The sequence below is a fragment of the Narcine bancroftii genome, chromosome 5 (assembly GCF_036971445.1).
Source record: "Narcine bancroftii isolate sNarBan1 chromosome 5, sNarBan1.hap1, whole genome shotgun sequence".
NCBI classification, from domain to species: domain Eukaryota; kingdom Metazoa; phylum Chordata; class Chondrichthyes; order Torpediniformes; family Narcinidae; genus Narcine; species Narcine bancroftii.
Window position 1 is genome coordinate 167901665 of NC_091473.1, and position 21629 is coordinate 167923293.

The 21629-nt window shown below is 38.2% G+C and overlaps 1 protein-coding gene across 6 annotated transcripts in view; it reads left to right on the forward strand.

The window, feature by feature from the left end:
- The window catches only part of LOC138764158 (ERC protein 2), an 871420-nt gene that overhangs the window by 299281 nt on the left and 550510 nt on the right, over window positions 1-21629 (forward strand). For all 6 annotated transcript variants that reach the window (XM_069939655.1, XM_069939657.1, XM_069939658.1 and 3 more), the window contains exon 7: window positions 16260-16427. In XM_069939655.1, coding sequence (XP_069795756.1) covers window positions 16260-16427 — 168 coding nt within the window. The remainder of the gene's footprint in view (window positions 1-16259; window positions 16428-21629) is intronic.

The window sequence follows — 21629 nt, forward strand, 5'->3', positions numbered from 1 at the left end:
ATCCAGAGCAGTCATTCACTGGCTACAACTGCACCAGTATCAACAACAGATATATGGTAATGACCTTGTTGCTCTGGTATGGGACTTGTTGGGCACAAACTTTCTGCTGAGCTGATGTTTAAAATAAATTGGTAGGTTGTGAAATACTTTAGGATGCCATGAGATTGTTGAAGATGTTAAATAACTGCCATCCTCTAATGTTATTCATTTCACTCAAATATGCATCTTGTTGGAGATACAGCTTTTGAACTTTGTTAAACTAAGCCTAGTTCCTATCAATTCAGATTTTTAAGTTACAGTATTTGGAAGCTGACTTATAAAATCATCTGGGGTATCTTTTACATTCTATTTAAAACAATAAAAAATATTTGTTTTCATAATTCCTCTCACATTGGAAATGGCCCTGGCAAGTGTGGAAGCAAACACGTGGATTTCCGTATGTTGGTGCAGAAAGTGCTGTTCTTGCCTCAACTAACTCACAATTGTGTTTGTCAATATAATCATAGTTCACTTCTGTTTAATTCTATTTATCTATCTATTTATTTATTTAGTTATCTGGTTATTTATTTAGCTATCAATCTATCTATCTATCTAGCTATCTATCTATTTATTTATTGAATTCAATTTTAATTTTTAAAAATCGAATGTTTTAAATTTAATTTTTAGTTTAGACATACAGGCTCTTCCGATCCACGAACCCATACTACCCAAATACCCCAATTAATTCCAGTAAATCTGGATGGTCCAGACCACCAGCAGGTTTCTACTAGGAATGTCTTCTTTATTTTGTTTGTGGCTGGACCAACAAAAGATGAGATTGAAGTTTGAAATCCTTTTTCGAAAGAGTGTCTGCTTCAATGTACAGTAGCTACATCAAATGTGCACCAGGGAGATGATATGATGAGTCTGTTCATTGTTCGAGCTATGTTAATAAATTCATAAGCAAAAGAAGGTTGATTTGCCACTCAAGCATTGTGTGGCTAGATGAGCTGTTTCCCATTCAGATCTTATTTATAATTACCCATGTAATTCAAGCCTTATGGAAACCAGAAAGCTCTACTTGTGGTCTTAAATTATTTTAGTGTTTTAGATAAGTTTTAGCATTAAGATCAGCTATCATATTAGGCTTATAGCAACAATTTGGTTATTGGCCAGTGACAGATCTTGGCAAATGTCATTTGATCAAATATGCTGGTAAATCAAGAATCAGTCTTGCCTCTCCCTTGCCATTGGATTTGAATTCATTGATGGCTTTATCTTTATCTGGAAGTTGTGTTGGCCTTAGAAGTAAAGCAAAGGTCTATTTTCCCGGCCTTGAGGAAAGCTCGCAACGGAGATGCAGCTTTCTGCTGTGATTCAGCATCAGTTTACTTGAATCCCTTGTGCAATAATGCTAACAGACGAAATCAAAGAATTCTAATGTTATCCTGGAAGCAAATAGAGCTTTTTAAAATTAACACAATACTGAATTCTATTTCTTTTTAAAATATTTTTTGATATTTTGCAGAATAACCAATTAAACAGTACGAAATGCTTCATGATTCCAAAAATATTAACAAATAATTGTCATAATAAGGAAATCCAGAGTACAATCATGACTAAAAATAAAATGTAATCCCAAAAAAGGAGAGAGAAGAAAAAATTCGTAATCCCATCCTCGAAGCAAGGTTGAAAGTTGACATGTATGAGTCAAGTGACGCCAAAATTCCGGAACAACACTAATTCTTAAGGTTATGATAATCGTCCATAAATGGGCCCCATATCTTTTGAAACAATTTTTGAATCTTCGAAACATATCTAACTTTTTCTAGCATTAAACGAGACTTACAATCCCTTTTCCATTATGTATCTGTAGGTGGAGTGTTATCTTTCCCTTTAATCAATATTGCACGTCTGGTCATCAGTAAAGTAAAAGATAAAATTTGGCTTTGAGTTGAAGTCAGTAATACAGCAACATCTTGAGGAGATCCAAAAAGAGCCTTTAAAATTGAATTCTCAGAAAAGGTTTGGATGATGAACATATGACTTAGGTAGAACTTGAAATATGTTAAAGTTAAAAACATCCATTTTATCCTGTATCATTAATGTAATGGAAGCATAAGCTCAGTGATTACGGTTTGGTGAACCATAAACAAACTCGTAGACCACCTGTATTGAAGTGCATAGTTTATATACATCTTAAATTCATGTTAGTTCAAGTGATTTCTCTTGATTGCAGTGGGGCATACCCCAATCAGGAACAGAATGAGTGCACCTTCAGGATTTCTGCAGTAAGTTTCTGCCAAACGAAGATGATAAGAAATAGGATCAGGGATGGGCCATTCGTCCCCTGTTTCACTATTCAATGATGTACTAGCTCATCTTCAATCTCAAATGCCATTTTTCAATCTTACCTTCTTATCTCTTGATTCCTCTAAAATCCAGAAATCTATTACCTATGTTTTGAAATACCAAAGTAGTGAAATTACTTTGAACACTGGTAGTTTTACTTGCATTCCCTCTACAAAATCCAAGCTATTGTACTCTGCCCTTTGGAAAACCCTACATTGCTGAAACATAATCACAGAAAACACATTTTCTTTTGATGGGCAGTTGAAGCCACTGTTAAAGTCATGAACAAACTAGGATCAATAGATGTGGTCACATGTCCATTGCTTTGCTACTCAATAGTACAATAATTTCATCTAAAACCCAAGCCAACTGTAGCTAAACGTTTGTTGTCTTGATCTTTTTACAGAACCCTCATTTAATGGAAGATGGTGCATTTCACAGTTTGGCCTTGTTCATCTGATGAGTAGGCCTAGTAATACTTAAGGAATTAAAGCCATATAAAACATGCTTTATCTCCTGTTTCTAAATGGGTTACATTAACTGACAAAAGAACTGTAAACATTCAAGGCATCTGTAGACTTCTGTTAAACTAACATGCTAAACTGTTGCTGTTCGTTCCATTAAAACAAAATTTTGTTTAAATATTTCAAGTAGCATTGAAGGTATAAGAAGCAGGGAATTTTTCAGATTGACAGATGATTAAAAATAACAAATCCTAGTATACTGGGAACAAGGTTTGTTTACATTTCTTTTCAGTTTAAATAATAATGATAAATTACCCCAAAAGACTACTTTTATTGGAGAGAAACATTGCATAACCATATAGGTACACTTTGTCTTTTGAAGATTCTTGGGGGGGAGTAGAACTGCCGTTATGAAATAGTGAAACTATTTTTGCAATCAACTTCAATTTGGGATAGAAAAGTTGGCATCACTTACAATGGAAGTGTTGTGATTTTACACTTTGTCATCTCTGTGAACATTTTTTGCACACAATTTACTTGAGTGTTGATTACCAAGATTACTGGATTTAGCAGGGTGAAATGTTCAGTGAGTGTTAATGAGAACAGGAAGAAATTACTGTTTGTCGTCATTTTAGAATTTAGACCTATTGATGATCATTCTGATAAGATTAACAGCTTGTGGCTTTGGCATTTTTCTGTTAAGGTTGTTATTAAATGTAATTTCAGTGAGAAGATAACGCCAAGCTATTTTCCTAATCATGTCAGCCCTGTTACTCTCTGGTTTGTAGCATTCCTTTTCTGGGGTCCATCCAAGAAATATTTTTTTTCTGTGACAAAATGTTTACCTTCCAATTATCTGCGGTGCTTAAAACTCCGTTTCTGCGTTCATTTCACAAGACTTGCCTTAATTACTGACTAATTCTTACAATGGACAAGTAAGTAGAAATTAATTTCACGCACTTGTGATTCCATCTTGTTTTTAATTTTAACCTCCTGAAGGACAATGGACATTATATAATAGAGAAACATTTTACAGAAGTGTGTTGGGGTTGAAGATTGATTATTCCTTTAAATCAAGAAGTTTTTAATCATTGAGAGATATGGCACAGGAACAGCCCAACAGCACACCGAATCCATACCTTCCACTAACCTCCATTTACACATCCTCCATTAATCCCAATTTTTATTGAAATGTTACAGCACAGTACAGGCCCTTCAATCTACAAAGTTGTGCTGACCTATTCATCCCAAATTCCCATCTATTTCCCCAAGATTCCACCCCTCCCGTAGACACTCAGAGCAATGTACAAAGGTCAATAAACCCTGGGAGGAAACCAGAGCACCTGGAGGACACCCATCTAGTCACAGGGAGAAACTCCACACAGACAGTATGAGGTCAGGTTTGAATTTGGATCACTGACAGTGTGAGGCACCAGCTCGATTAGCTGTCCATTGATAACAAGATTGCACTGGGCTGTGACGCATAACAGAGTAAAGTGACAACACCCCAGACTGTACTTTTTAGTCTGGGCTAAACAGAATTGAACTGATCTGAGCCCAGATGCTTGCATGTCCCTAAATTTACAATCAAAGTTGAGTTCTCCAATGTATGGAAACTTGGCTCCACTTCATTCCAGATCTTCAGCAGCCCTGGTCTTAGAAACAATTACATCAATATGGCTTTAGATTCTCATTCTAGTTCATGGTTGTTAAAAAATATATATTCTGAAATAACATGCCATTTTCTTAGTGTTTAATATCAAATAAATATTTTAAAAGCAATATTTGACATCCTTTGAATTTATGTTTTATTGCCGAGTTGTTTTGTTGAAATGCTGATCAACAGTAAAATTTATACCATAGGGTATGTGTAAAATGCTTGAAGGAAGAGGTGCAAGCTGAATTTCCTTTATTTAGAAAAGTTCATGTCTATGGTATAAATGTCCAGGTGAATAAGAGATATCATAGGATACCATTTCTCTGGATGATTTCGGAGAGGCAGGATTAAGTTCAATCTTAATGAATGAGAAGTTGACTGGGCTGAATATTGCATCCATAAGAGATATTTTACACTGAATCAGTCATTGACCACCATTTACATTAATCTTTTACAAATGTTTATTCTCCCCACATTCTTATCACCTCCCTTTCCCACTCATAACACATGGGACAATTTATAGTGGCCAATTAACCTTCTGATCCTCTTTGGGATGTGGGGGTGAACTGAGCCTAGTGGAAGAAACCCACATGATCACGGAGAATGAGCAAACTCCACAAAAGCAGCATCTGAGGTCAGGATTGCACTGGAACTTTAGTGCAAGGATGTGGCTCTACAGGTCTGATAAAAGAATGAAATAAGTGAGAATGTAATCTTTTCTGGGGGGGAAAAAAACCTATATGATCAAGTTTTGGAGAAATTTAAGAGGTCGAGTATAATGGTACGTCACTCGTGAACAAATGTATAACATCTTATGTTTGCAGTTCATGTACACAATATATGCAGTCTATCATTAAGATCTAAACACCAAATGACTACTCTGCATTGTGTTACCAGAGATTTTGACAAAGCATCTGTTTGACGGTATACAGTGCAATTCAATTTTCAAGATGAAAGGGAGCAAAGTTGCATTGATATGATTTATTTTTGGCAGTGCAGAGTATTTTAAGTTATTTATATTTTGTCCTCGTATTTTATGTGTGGCCCTTGCATCAGCCGAAGCTGGCCCAGACATTCTTCTTCCAGACTGTTTTTGCTTCCTTGGCTTTTCCACAGACATAGAACAGTACTGTACAGGAACAGGGTCTTCAGCCCATAATGTCTGTACTGACCATGATGCCACGTAATCACATCTTCCTCCGCAAGGTCTGTATCCCTTCATTTTGTACTTATATGTGTACCTTCCTGTCTGGAATGTGTATATTGCAGGTGATAAAATGTCCTCGCCGTCTGAAACTTATTCAGAAGTCACATCACCTGTCAGTCAAGGTTGGACTCCGGCCACCCATTTGTGCACACCTTGCCGTTAGCTACTTTAAATCACCTAGGGCCATTTTTGGCAAGAAGCACAGATTATATAGGATCAGCACGCAGCACATTCTCTGTCTCTGCCTCGTGGTCCATGCGAAGTCGCTGCTGTGGACGTCACTGGAAGGGTCACGGGTAAGGTTTGCTCTACACTGAAGCTGAGTTGTAGTATTGTGATAGATCAATACTTAGAACCATAGAATGCTACATCACAGAAAATAGGCCATTTGGTCCCTCTAATTTGTGCCAACCATCATTTCCCTAGTCCCAGTCCTCTCACATCCATGTACCTATCCAATTTATTCTTAAAACAATCGAGCCTGCATTCACCACATCAGATGTCAGTTCATTCCACATTCCCACCTCCCTCTGAGTGAAAACATTCCCCTATTGTTCTCCCTAAACCTCTCATCCTTCAGTTTAAAACTATGACCATATTTATCTTCTCCAGTCGAAAAAAAGCCTATTCGCATCCACTCTGTCTATACCTCTCATAATCCCATAAACCTTGATCATATCTCCCCTCATTCTTCTTTGCTCCAAGGAATAAAGTCCTACCCTGTCCAATCTTTTCCTGTAACTCAACCCTGAAGACCCGACGACACTCTAGTAAATCTTCTCTGCACTCTTTCAAACTTATTGATATCCTTTCTGTAGTTAGGTGACCAGAACTGCCCATAAAATTCCAAATTTGGCCTCACAAATGTCTTAAACAACTTCATCATACAACCCAACTCCTATACTCAACTATATTTTATTAGCTATAGAACTTATTACCATGTGGATGCATCCATCTTGACTATCCAGGCTGCAATAAACTAAGTCTGTGACTCCTTCTAGTGGTCAGGAGTTTCTCCAGTTCTCTATCACTACATCCCCTTTCCTTGAGATGTTTAATCTAACAACATGACACACTAATATAATATTCATTTCAATTTACAGTTCAGCACAAACATGAACACAACATCAGCAGCACCAGCTTTTTAAGTCTGCAATTCCTTTTCTTTTAGAGAATAAATCTGTCATGTGCTTTGTTAATATGTGTGGATCTTAACACAAGTGCTTGTGTCAGCTCTGATGGTCCACTACTTGTCTACTTATGGGAAATATACCCAGTCCAATTTACAGCATTAGGAGTATCAACACTTCCCATTTCTCTGCTGATATCAACTTATTCTCACTCCTGGTACCATGTGATGTTTCTTTTATTGTAATAAAGAATTAAAAAAAAACAACTATACTTTATTAGCTATAGAGCTCATGAACATGGAGAGGCATCCATCTTGAATCCCTGAGCTGCAACGAACTAGTTTCTGACTCCCTCTAGTGGTCAGGAGTATCATCAGCAGTCTATCACTACGTAGGTGATGGAATTTCTGGAAGATAATGTGCTGGATGCGGAGGCTGGTGGGGTGGTAGGAAAGGACAAGGGGAATTCTGTGTTTGTTGCATCTCGGGGCAGAGGGGACCAGGGCAGATGATTAGGAAATGGAGGTGATATGGGTAAAGGCTGAGTGGACGGTGGTATGGGGAAGCCACATTTTTGGAAGGAGGAGGACAATAGATTGTAATATCAGATATATATATTTGGAATAGGCTTTACTCTAACTATGTAAAATCCATATTTGTTTGGCCTTTTGGGAAAAGAAGGTGCTACTTTTTGACTTCATCTCCATGAAGCTGACATTCTTGAGATCCATTTTATTTAACTTTAAATAAAATGAACTGAATAGTTTAGTTTCTGTCTAAATTCTTTGGAGTTGAGAGGGTGATTTTTATTGAAGCGTATGAAGTCCTGAGGGAGCATAATGGGGCAGAGTTTGAGATGTTTCGAATGATGGATAATATCAAATAGGGGGATATTGTTACACGATTGGGGGGGGGGGGTGGTCATTTAAAAATGAGATGCGGAGAAACTTCTCGCAGAGGGTGGTGAATCCCTAGAATTCTCCATTCCAGGGAGTTATGGAGGCTGGGATCATTAGGGGCATTTAGAGAGGAAGTCAGTAGATAACTATTTGAAAGACCAGGGAATTGAGAGCTATGGAAAACTGTCACAGAAGATTTGAAGCCTGGGGCATTCCAATTGAATGTGGATTGTCTCGAAGGACCAAGTCCTGCTCTATTTTCTTCTTCTCTAAAGCTCTTATGAAAGATTACTTAAAAAAAACTATGAACTCAACATGATGGGAAAATATCTGGTTTAAATTCAATATCAAACCACAGGGTGACACTGTTGCTGTGATAGTTACTTTAAGCAGTCTTGATGATAAAGGCAAATGAATGATTGTCTCAACAAAGTTAGTCCTACATTTAGGCAGGTACCGCCAAGACCCTTTCTCAATGACTCTGCTGTACTGTAGATAGTATTGAATTACTGTACATTGTAAGTCACTGTACATTGTAAGTTAGCTCACTCGAGAGAAAGAATGGAAGGAAAGAGATTAGTATTAGATGGATGACACTGTGCATGTACTGGAGTAACTTGAGTCTCAACTTGGCAGCTTTCCTGTACTTTGTTCTGAATAAAGATTATGGAGGTGCCAAAATGTTACTACTGTCACTTGTGGCCAGTGGATCTTAGCTGGCTGATTTTGTTTCACTAGCGCCAATACCTTTGTTAAATTCAGCAAAGAATGTTTATTGATGGCCAAATAACTCTTTTTTTTTGAGATTTATGAGTGTAAGAATACTTCATTTAAGTTGTATCTGGTAGTCTCCTATTTTTAAAATAAAGCTTGTTCTACCTCTCCTTTGTAGTCAGTATTTACATGATTATGTTTCTGTGGAAACTGCCAAATCTTCAAGAGACAGAAAGTAACAGCAGAGCTTAAGTTTGCATCTGAAGAATTGCTCCACAACCCTAAACTGAAGCTCTGTGCCAAAGATTTTTATTCTGGTATAAATCTGAAGTGACAAATTTTCTCTTTAAAATTAGGGGGCGGGGTGGGGGGGGAGGGGCGAGAAAGCTGCAATACTGGAATTCTTAAATAACAACAGAAAATGGCAAAAATATTCAGCGTTTCAGGGTGTATCTGTGGGAAGTGAGTTTCACGTTTCAAGCCAAAGACAGCATTGGAAACGAGGAGGAGAGAAAGGAAGCTTGTGAAGGTGCCCGGAGGTCGGGGAAGGAGGAGTTTCTGATTGGTAAAGCTGGGGCGACCAAGGGGATAACATTTAAGTTCAATGAATGAGTGGGAGCAGTTGGAGCGTGAGTTAAAGGGATGTTTGAGTCTGAAAGTGCATAACCAGAAGATCAGCCTGGTTAGACATGTCATCCACTTTAAGAAAGAATGAAAAATTGCTGGAGGAAGTTGAAGAGCAAACAAGATGGGCGGCAGAGAAATCAAGTTGCCTGAAGTTGTAAAATTCAATGTTAAGTCTAGAAGACTGTAATGTGCCCAGATGTATGATGGGATGTTGTGTTGGGCCTCAGAAGGGCACAAAACAATGGGTCAGAGTAGGAGTGGGAAGGAGAATTAAAGTGACAAGATCAAAGTCAATCCATGGGCTGATCACGAATATTCTGCAAAGCCATCAGTCAATCTGCCTTTGGCCCCTCCAGTGTGCAAGGCAACACACTGTGAACACCGAATGCAGTTCACTCGATTGAAAATCTGAGGGAATCACTGCTTCTGCTGGAAAGATTATCTGTATCCCTGGTTGGTGGGAAAGAAAAAAGTAAAAAGACAAACACTGCACTGACTTTGGCTGCAAGAGAAAGTTCTGTATAGTGGTGGCAATAGGAAACAGTCCCTGCAAAAGCCTGAAAGGTGAGGAGAAGGGAAGATAGTGGTGGAATCTCTGAAGTTTGGAAGAAATTGTGGAGAAACTGATTTATTCTGTCTCAAAGCTGTTATAGTCTGCAGTTTCACTTTATTCTCTGTCACATTTGATACTGCAAATGGCAACTTCCTTTCAGAAGCTCTTGCATTCCTCTGGATGCTTCATTCAGTTAACATTCCTCTGACCATCTTTTCTTTCTCCCTGCTCAGTTCGATAAGTCAGCCTCCAGGATGGAGATTGAAAACTTGGCTGAATGGGGCACCAACAATAACCTTGCATTCAATGTCACTAAAACTATGGAGCTGATTGTTGACTTCAGGAAAGGAAAGCCAGAGGTGTACAATCCAGTGATCACTGGGGGATCAGAGGTGGAGAGGGTGAGCAAATTTAAGGTTTTGGGAGTCACTATCTCGGAGGATCTTTCCTGGACCCAACACACTAACGGCATCGTGAAGAAAGCACGTCAGCGCCTCTACTTCCTCAGGATTTTGCGGAGATTTGGTATGACATCAGAAACCCCAGCAAATTTCTATAGAGGTTTGGTGGAAAGTGCTCTAACTGGCTACATCATGGTCTGTAATGGAAACACCAATGCCTCTGAGCGTAAAGCCCTTCAAAAGGTAGTGGACACAGCTCAGGACATTACAGGCAAAACTCTCCCCATTGTTGAGCACGTCTATAGGTAGCACTGCTGTCGGATTACAGCAAAAATCATCAAAGACCCTCACCACCCAGTACATGCTCTGTTCACGCTGCTGCCATCAGGAAAGTGGTATAGGTGCTACAAGACTCACACCACCAGGTTCAGACTCCTCAATAACAAACTCGATCAGAGACTCATTTAAGGAACGTGCACTTTATTGATTTTCTTTTAATTTCCTCTGTATTGCACAGACAGTTTGTTTACATTCATTAACTGTTTACAGATCTTTGTTTACATGTTTTTCCTTGTGTAGTTTATTTTTTGCACTATCAATTAGTGGTAATTCTACCACGCCCACAGGAAAAAGAATCTCAGGTTTGTATGTGATGTCATGTATGTACTCCAAGAATAAATAAGAAATCTGAAAAATCTGAAATCTTCTGTGTTTGCACTATCGCTTCTGATCTTTCCACCTTCAACTCTGAACAATGAGTCCTCAGCAGAAGTCTCAACTTCATCCCCCTGTGTCCCCAACTCATTGAATTCCAAGCTCAACATGACATTGAACTCCTCTTTCACTACCTCCATTCTCTTTTCTTTGGTCAGGACCCAGCTTTGGAACTCCCAATCCACTTGGACCCCTCCCTTTGGCCACTTGCCCTCCCTCAATCTATTCATTGCTAACAGCTGACTCTTTTAATGATTTTGTGGTCCAGTGAACTGACCTCCATCTCCCAGAGGCCGGATGTTGGCACTCAAGCGCATCCTTGTGCTTCCCTTTGGTTCAAGACACTCACCATTGAAAGTCAGGCTTTAGCTGTCAGAACTATAGCATTATGAGAAAAATAATTTGTCCATCCCCATTCTTCTCTTCTGGTTTCACCATCTGACCATGGTAATTGAATGGTCCTTTTCTCATGTCACTTTCATTATTTAGATTGGTGAGAACTGACTCAACAGCATTGATTTTTAGCTAAGGAGCAATGGTAAGAGAAACATTTGCCGTGCCTGCTTTTCCTGTTCCCACATTGTTTCTGCTGGTGTTCCAAAGAATGAGGCCTTTTTAAAAGTCAAATAAACTTTATTCAAACTACAACATTACAAAACACACATAGAACTACAACTAAAACCAAAAACCACCATAAACATGTGGTCACAAAACCATGAGAAACATTAGGATTAGCAGAAATTACGATCACTTCTCTATTACACATCAAATTAAAACCCGATTTTCATCATCAACCAAGCACGTGATCCCCGGGAAAGAATGGCCCCTGATGCACTTTTGTTTCTCATCTTTGTGCTGCTCCCCGAGGTTATATCCAAAAACACATTGAATGGTGAAGGCAAGCAATTTAAATTTCAGTATCTTTTTTTTTCAATTGGTGCTGTTTGTAAACTGTCTTTCTGACATTCTGTGTAATATAAGCGTGACAGTTTTCCAGCTGAATTATACAAATACCAGTTACAAAACTCCTTGTAACTTACTCCCTGAGTTAGATGTGACCATTCTAAGACACTGCAACATTCTGTCCTCCCTTACGCTGGACAACAATTTTTTCCCAAAAAGTTTGCTTCCTGAAAAAAAAATATTGGGGATTATGATAGACAACTTCAAGCTGAACACAAAGATAATTTCAGATGCGCTGTATCAAGTTGGAGAAACATTACATTGATTTTTATTGAGTTTTGCGCGTTTCATCGCATAATGATGCTGACATGTTATGTGAGTTCAACTGGCCTAAAAATGATTTGCTGCTGAATTTCATTTGTACTCAGCATCTGATGCCTCTCATGTCAATATTCAATATTAACAATATTCAGCTAGCTTTGATGGATTCCAGTTGCCCTGATACTGCTTTACCTTGGTCGCAATGTCCTGGTGAAACTTTTCCCCATGTTCGTCACTGACTGCATTAGGATTAGCAGGGAAGAAGTCCAAGTGCAAATGCAGAAAATAAATTTTCAATTACCTGCTTCTATTCATAGTTTTGCATTCTTGAAGTAAACTTAAAATATGACAGGAAATCACAAAAATATGTTAGATCTAAAAAAAACAGTGGGTAATGGAAAATATTAAGGTGATTTTCATGATCAGCAGCCCAAGACCCATAAAATACATCAAAAAAGTGACTAGGAAGGAAAACAGGAAACTGGATCAATTGATCTTTTTTTTAATCACAGTTGAATTTACGGATATTAGAGGATGGAGATATATAGGAATTAGAAGAACCATTTACTGATTTGGAAATTAAAATGGCTATGCTGGAAATGCCGAACGGTAAATTGCCTGGTGATGATGGATTTTCGGTTGAAATTTATAAATTTTTTAAGAAGATTTATCTACAGTGTTTGGGGATGTATTTCGTCAAGTTGGAGAACATTATGAATTACTTGAGTCTTGTTCTAGTGCTTTAATTACAGTAATTCCTAAAAAAGATAGAGATGCTTTGAAATTTCGTTGTTAAATGTAAATTATAAAAAAATAGCTAAAATATTAGCGGATAGATCGGCTAAACTTTTACTAAAGTTGATTCATATTGATCAAACAGATTTTATAAAGAATAGATATGCTTCAGATGACATTTTGCACGTGATTAGTTTGATTAATAGATTTTGACAATCTTTAGATCACCCGATGGTGATATCCTTAGATGCAGAAAAAGCATTTGATGGAGTTGAATGGAATTTTTTGTTTAAAGTTTTGGAGAAATTTAAGTTTGGACCTTCTTTTATTGGTTGGATTAGGGCTCTATATAGTAAACCGGTAGCTAGAGTATTGACGAATGGTTTGATTTCGGAATCTTTTAAGTTAACTCGATCAACTCGTCAAGGTTGTCCTTTATCACCAGCTTTGTTTGCATTAGTGATTGAACCTTTACCACAGTTAATAAGACAAAATACACAGATACAAGGTATGAAAGTTTTAGATGTATTGAAGTATAGTATAAAATTAATTTATTTGCTGATGATGTATTGGTGTATTTAATAAACCCAGCTCAGTCACTTTTGCATTTGAAGGAATGTTTAATACAATATGGATGTCTTTCTGGATATAAAATTAATTGGGGAAAAAAGTGAAATATTACCGGTAAGTGATGGAGATTATTCAGTTTATAAGAATATTATTAACTTGAAGTGGACTGATTGAATTAAATATCTGGGTATAATTTTGAATGTTAATTATCAATCTTTATATAAATTAAATTATGCTCCGTTAATGAAAAAAATTAAAACTGATTTGATTAAATGGGAAGATTTACCTATTAATGTAATGGGAAGGATAAATACAATTAAGATGAATATCTTTCCGCGTATACAATATTTGTTTCAATCTATTCCGTATTTACTTGATAAATTTTTTTTTTCGAGATTTAAATAAAATGGTTAGGGAGTTTTTATGGAGGGGTCCATTTTCGAGAATAGCTTCGAATAAATTAACTTGGAAATATGAGTTAGGAGGACTACGTTTACCACATTTTCAAAATTATTATGAGGCAGCCCAACTTAAATTTATTAGTTCATTGATGGATTTGGTACGGCCTCCTAGTTGGGCTAAAAGTAAGATGGCAAGTATTTCTGAATTTGAAATACATAAATTTTTGTTTAGGTGGAATATAAATTTGTTACAACAATATAATGTGCCTATACTAAAACATTTAATGAAGTTATGGATAAAGAAATATAAAATGATAGGCTCTAGGGGTAAATTATTGGCTTTGACTCCATTGTATAATAATCAACTTATTTCTTTTTCAATGCATAATCAAAGTTTATTGCATTGGAGATTTAAAGGTGTGAAAAATTTGGGAGATTGTTTTAAAGAGGGTAACTTTTTATCTTTTAATCAGATGAGGGAAGATTTTGGTATTGATAAGAATTCTTTATTATCAAATTCGATCTTTGGTAAAATGTATGTTTGGTAGAGATATGATTTTACCTAAAATGACTAAATTTGAGACTTTTCTTATGAAGGTACCAAAGAAGGGTTATATTTCATTTATGTATCAAATATTACAGGATGATATGGATAAAAAGGGTTGGGATAGATCTAAAATTAAATGGGAAGTGGATATTGGTTTTATTTTTTCTGAAGAGGATTGGTTAGATATCTGTTATGATAGTGTAACTAGATCGATAAATGCACGTTATGCAATGATTAATTACAATTTTTTACATCAATTATATTTGACACCTGAAAAATTTAAAAAAATGTGGTTTTAATGAATCAGATTTGTGTTTTAGATGTGGTGATACGGTTGGAACTTTTTTTCATGCTGTTTGGTCCTATATACATATACAATCTTTTTGGAAGAAAATTCAATCTTTTTTAGAATACCTGTTTAAGATTAAAATAGTTTTAGATCCAACCAGTATTTTTATTGGGTAGTTTGCAACCTCTGAATTTGGGATTAGATAAATTCCAGCTTGCTTTTGTATATTTAGCTTTATCTGTAGCGAAAAAATGTATTGCTAGTATGTGGAAAGATACAAATATGATTGATATTAATAGATGGAATAATGAGATGAAATATTGTTTAATAATGAAAAAATCACATATGTTTTGCATGATAATTATAATTTTTTTTATTAATAAGTGGCTGTTATACTCGGAATATTTATACTTCAATTTATATCGATTAGATTTTAATATGTATATTTAACTTTTTTTAAAATATTCTTTCTTTTTTCTTTATTTAGGAGAGTTGGCTGAAGGGAGGGGGTTCTTTTCTTTTTTTTTCTTTTTTTCTATATATAAAAAAACATTCATGTTCATGTTTAATTGCTGTATATGCCATATATTATTTGTTTTTTGAACGAATAAATAAAGTTTAAAAAAAAGTGACTAGGAAGAAAAATATTTGTTCTTCATTGTTATCTTTGCAATTCATCACCTTATGGTAAGCATCATCCCACCCATTACACCTTTGTTTGCTGACCTATATTGTTGATGGTCAATCAATGTTTCGCTATTAAAGTGATCACCTGGCTTTCAAATCTCTCCATAATTTTGCAACCTCTTTCCTCTCTAATCCAATCCAACTTTGCTATCAACTGGGCATTGGAGCAGCAGCTGTTCTGGCTTCTCAGTTATTTAATAAATGTGTCCATGGCAATGTCTTCAGCAAAAGTGTTCAAATTCCTTCCTAAAATTTTCCTATCTCTATATCCAGTGAAATATTCTTTGAAACACTTCTCTCATCCACTGAGGTATCATTTAGTGTGGCTTGGTTTCTTATTGAAACTTTCACCCTGAGGAAACCAAAAATATTTGCCTTTTTGAAGGTGGTGTATTAATACAATAAAATGTCATCACAAGGAGCATACACAGATTAATTGTAAGAGAGTAACCGATGCGACGGTTATCCTAGCAATGAGTACAATGCTATTACACTGCCAGAGACCTGAGTTCAAAGCTGGCACTGTCCGTAAGGAGTTTATTCGTTGCCCCTGTGTATGTGTGCGTTCCTCCGGGTGCGCTGGTCTCCTTCCATCCCCTAAAAGTGAATGGTTTTTTTTTTTAGGTTAATTGGCATATTTGGGCAGCAGGGGCTCGTGGGCCTGATAGCCTGTAACTGGGTGGTAAGTCCCAATTTAAAAAAAAAGAAAGTGAACAAGTGAAACCCATTCCCAAAGATGATTGCAGATGTAGAGAAATTGGTAGGGACAAAATTTCAGTTTTAAAGAACAAATTAAATAAATTGTAAAAAAAATTGAGATTAAGAATATTAGGCATTAGGAAGCCTCTGACAAAAGAAGCACTGAATGTAAGGAGAATAGAAGAGTGGGTTTGTATCATTGTAAATGAATCATAGTAGAATATTGCTATTCCATATGAGGCTATTGAAGCTGCAATTATGCTTTGATAAATGCAGGGTAAAATTCTTTGTGCAACTAAAGTACCAGCAGTTGGTGTCTTTGGTCAGAATAATAAATTTGCCTCCAAGGCCACCGAGAACTTGACAGATGGGATTATGTCTCAACTTGATGCATGTATTTTGTTTTCCAGGTGGATGCATTAAGGCTACGACTTGAAGAAAAGGAAAGTTTCCTCAACAAAAAGACAAAGCAACTTCAAGATCTGACAGAGGAGAAGGGAACACTTGCAGGAGAAATACGGGATATGAAGGATATGCTGGAGGTGAAAGAGAGAAAGATCAATGTCCTTCAGAAAAAGGTAGGCCTTGAAAATAAAAACACAGGGAATAAGTTGCTTCTTTTCACTTTTAGGCAGGACATCCACTTGCCTTTGCTGTATATCCTACATATATTTTTTTTTGGAGGGGGGGCGTGGGGAAGACAGGGAAAGCGCTTATCAGCCCAAACACGAAGAACATTCAAAAGATCAAAAATTAGAAGTGATCAGCTGATCAAAGCTGCTTTTTGAAAATACTGAAATTTCCCAAGTTGTTGTAGGGATATTTAGTGAAGAGACTGTTCTGTTATTAATCCTGTGTTTGTCACTTCCAATGTATCCTCCTCGGCTAATCTGGCAGCTTTTGAGACCAAATTTTTTTTTCTTAGGAAGAGCTGTGAACCGCAAATTTATTCTCATTCTAAATGGCCAAATAGAACATCTCATGTGATACTTTGAGTTTTATTACACAATGTGCTTAAGGGAATTACACTTGAACTTGCAAATGTCGCTAGTCATCATTATATATTCAATCATTTGAGTTATATAGTTACATTATGGATGATAGTCTAACTATTAATGTAAACTACACAGAAATAATAGGCCATTGGTATCCTATTTTATTGGATCTAACTGAACCTTTCGTAATTCTGTAATGGATTTCCATCCAACACAAGGACAACCTTAACATTAATCATTGTATAAACCTATTGAATATGCTCTCATCTTGTGCATCTAATTGTAGATTATCTATTGTTAATTCTGATCCATTTTCGTCTGCATTGATCTGATTTCTTGTTTGGAATTGCCCTTGTATTCATTTTTCCATTTGACTATTCAATCTCTGCTAAACAGTACTATTTATTTGGATTTGGACACCTTCCTAAAATCAACAATAAGCTCCTTAGTCTTGGTGATGTTGACAGCAAGATTATTGTTCTGGCACCAGCCAACCAGATTCTCGATCTCCAATCTTCATTCTGATTCATCATTTCCAGTTATTCAGTCACTAATGCTGGTGTCATCAGTGAATTTGTAGATTGAGTTGGAGTAAAATTTGGCTATGCAGTCGTGAGTGTGCTGGGAACAGAGCAAGGGATTAACCGCACAGCCCAGGGGTGCCCCCTGTGTTAATGGTTATCTTGCAGGAGGTGTTATTGCTGATTATCACAGATTGGGGTGAGCTGATGAGGAAGTTGAGGATACAGTTGCAGAGGGATAAACAGAGTCTTTCATCGTTTAATTTGGTCATAGGTTTGCTTTTCAGTTGTTCAATTGCCTTATATGTCTCTTCCCGGGTAAGGGCCTCATCCAGCTCTAGACTCAAGGGGTGTTGAGGGAGCTGGAGCAGGGCGGATTTTTGGACTGAGCGGTTGGCACTGAAAAGGGATTGGAAGTGTTCTGACCATCGATTGAGGATGGAGATCTTGTCGCTGAGGAGGACTTCGCCGTCTGAGCTGCGCAGAGAACTTTGGACTTGGGGTGAGGGGCCGTACACAGCCTTTAGTGTCTCATAAAAACCCCTGAAGTCGCCAATGTCGGCACTAAGCTGGGTTCGTTTGGCGAGGCTAGTCCACCACTCATTTTGGATCTCCCGAAGTTTGCGCCGAAGATGGCTGCATGCGAGACGGAAGGCTCATTTTTTTTCTCTGGCCAGGAAGGCTTTGCAAGGTGACCCTGGTGGGCAGATCGCTTCTTTGCCAGCAGCTCCTGGATTTCCTGGTTGTTTTCGTCAAACCAGTCCTTGTTTTTCCTGGAGGAGAAGCCTCCCTAGAGAAGCCCCCCCAGAGGTCTGGAAGGCTGGCGGCAAAGCTCTGCATACCAAACTGCATGAGTTTTTTATGCTCTGCTGGGACCAAGGAAAGCTGCCTCAGGACCTTCGAGATGCCATCATCATCACCCTGTACAAAAACAAAGGCGAGAAATCAGACTGCTCAAACTACAGGGGAATCACGCTGCTTTCCATTGCAGGCAAAATTTTCGCTAGGATTCTCCTTAATAGACTAATACCTAGTGTTGCCGAAAATGTCCTCCCAGAATCACAGTGTGGCTTTCGCACAAACAGAGGAACTACTGACATGGTCTTTGCCCTCAGACAGCTCCAAGAAAAGTGCAGAGAACAAAACAAAGGACTCTACATCACCTTTGTTGACCTCACCAAAGCCTTTGACACCTTGAGCAGGAAAAGGCTTTGGCAAATACTAGAGTGCCTCGGATGCCCCCCAAAGTTCCTCAACATGGTTATCCAACTGCACGAAAACCAACAAGGTCGGGTCAGATACAGCAATGAGCTCTCTGAACCCTTCTCCATTGACAATGGCATGAAGCAAGGCTGCGTCCTCGCACCAACCCTCTTTACTATCTTCTTTAGCATGATGCTGAAACAAGCCATGAAAGACCTCAACAATGAAGACGCTGTTTACATCCGGTACCGCACGGATGGCAGTCTCTTCAATCTGAGGCGCCTGCGAGCTCCGTGAACTGCTCTTTGCAGACGATGCCGCTTTAGTTGCCCATTCAGAGCCAGATCTCCATCGCATGACATCCTGTTTTTCAGAAACTGCCAAAATGTTTGGCCTGGAAGTCAGCCTGAAGAAAACTGAGGTCCTCCATCAGCCAGCTCCCCACCATGACTACCAGCCACCCCACATTTCCATCGGGCACACTGAACTCAAAACGGTCAACCATTTTACCTACCTTGGTTGCCCCATTTCATCTGATGCAAGGATCGACAAAGAGATAGACAACAGACTTGCAAAGGCAAATAGCGCCTTTGGAAGACTACACAAAAGAGTCTGGAAAAACAATCACCTGAAGAAACACACAAAGATCAGCGTGTACAGAGCCGTTGTCATACCCACGCTCCTGTTCGGCTCTGACTCATGGGTCCTCTACCGGCATCACCTATGGCTCCTAGAATGCTTTAATCAACGCTGTCTCCGCTCCATCCTCAACATTCATTGGAATGACTTCATCACCAACATCGAAGTACTCGAGCTGGCAGAATCCGCAAGCAGCGAATCCACGCTGCTGAAGACCCAACTGCGCTGGGTGGGTCACGTCTCCAGAATGGAGGACCATCGCCTTCCCAAGATCGTGTTATATGGTGAGCTCTCCACTGGCCACCAAGACAGAGGTGCACCAAAGAAGAGGTACAAGGACTGCTTAAAGAAATCTCTTGGTGCCTGCCACATTGACCCCCGCCAGTGGGCTGATCTCGCCTCCAACCGTGCATCTTGGCGCCTCACAGTTTGGCGGGCTGCAACCTCCTTTCAAGAAGACCCCAGAGCCCACCCCACTGACAAAAGACAAAGGAGGAAAAACCCAACACCCAACCCCAAGCAACCAATTTTCCCTTGCAACCGCTGGAACTGTGCCTGCCTGTCCCGCATCGGACTTGTCAGTCACCAACGAGCCTGCAGCAGACGTGGAGATACCCCTCCATAAATCTTCGTCCGCGAAGCTAGTGTTGAAGGCCGAGCTGTAGTAAATGAACAACAGCTTGTCATGGATCTAGGTGATCTAATGCAGAGAGAAGGATTGGTGAGATAGCATCTGCCATTGACTGGAATATCAATAGTCAAATTGAAGTAGGCCCAGGTCACTCCTAGGTTATGAGTCGATCTCCTCTATAACCAACCTCTTAAAACACTCCATCACCATAGACCTTAGTGCCACCAGCTGATGGAATGCCTTAGTTAACTCTGCTCTTTCTCTATTCACTGGTGAACAGTTACTGAAATTCAACTTCCAAGCTTTACAATACATTATCTTTGTCTAATTCCCACCTGTGTGATCACTCTCTAAAAGCATTAATAAATTTAAAAATTATTGTGAATTTAATTTTTTGGTGCTGAAAATATCTGTTTGCTTGATTTTCTCCAAATAAAACCCTCCTTTCTGTCACAACTTTCCCATTGTGTCACTAATGTACTTTCACTTTTCACTGTTATTTTCTTACTATCCTGCTCTGAAAACCCCTGTCTGTGTCCCATCTCTCTTTAATGTAACCTGCTTCCTGCCATTTGTTCTTCCTCGGACTCTCATTTCACTACCATGCTCTTTATGGTGCAACTCCACATTAACTCCAGTTTTATTACCTCTAGTCTCTTCTACTAACTATTATTGGAAATAAATCTGTTATGAATCTTTCACATTCCTCACTCTCCTGAGTATACATTTCTAAGGGGTCAATTGTTTTTCTCATCCTGAGTTCATTAATTAACAGCTAAGGCACACAAGAGCCTATCTGGAATGATTGTTTATATTTAATGTCAATTCTCCTCTTGTAGTTTGGATATTGATATGAAGGTACTTATAAACTCCACACAGCAGTAAAATAGTTTCTGGAAAGCTTCCCTTCCCCAATCTGCTCCTCTTAAAGGGATTAAAGATGCTAAGAAAGAGTTCAAGATAGAGGATGACACAAGGGGACATGCTGAGCTTTGACTAGAGGTTAAACAAACAATTAGAAAGGCAAAGGGAATTTGAAACTACAAATGAATATTAAAAAAAGTAAACTATTCCATAAGTATATAAATAACAAAGTTAATATAGGAAAAGGACAATCAAAGAATGAATAACATAAATTCACTAGAGACGTTATGAAATAGGGAAGGATATTAAATAGATATATTGCCTCAATTATGTTTTGAAGCAGCTACAGGACAGAAATTGGGTAGAATTATATAACAATTAAAAATTATAGATTGGAGTTAACAGGCAAAATAATCTAACGTGCAGAAGAGCATGGATCTGAGAGATTGCATCTTTGGGTACTGTGAGTACTCTTATACAAATGTAAACTTTCAAACACCTGATGAACGGCAAAGAGCACATTTCTTTTTCCAAACAAGCTGGTAGAGCAGTTGTTGTAAAAGCGGCAATGGAAAAGATAGACGCATCTTCATTCAAAGATGATCCCTTGAAAGACCAAAAGTGAATCCATAATTAAAAATATCAGATTGGATCAATTTTTGACTTATTTCTTCTAAGAATCCTTAAGAAAATTCAAAGGATGCGCCATCAGTTTATTTGTGGCTTTCAGAAAGTGTCCAATAAGGTGTCATGTGAGAATCCATAGTAAAGGCATGTAGAAGGGTGGCAGCCAATGCTATTTCAGCACTCGCGAGCAGATTTCGAATCGTGGGTTTCCTCCCGTCCAAATTCTATGGGCTTGTGGGTTAATTGGGGTATTTGAGCTGCATGGGCTCATGGACCAGAAGGGCGTGCTACTGTAATGCA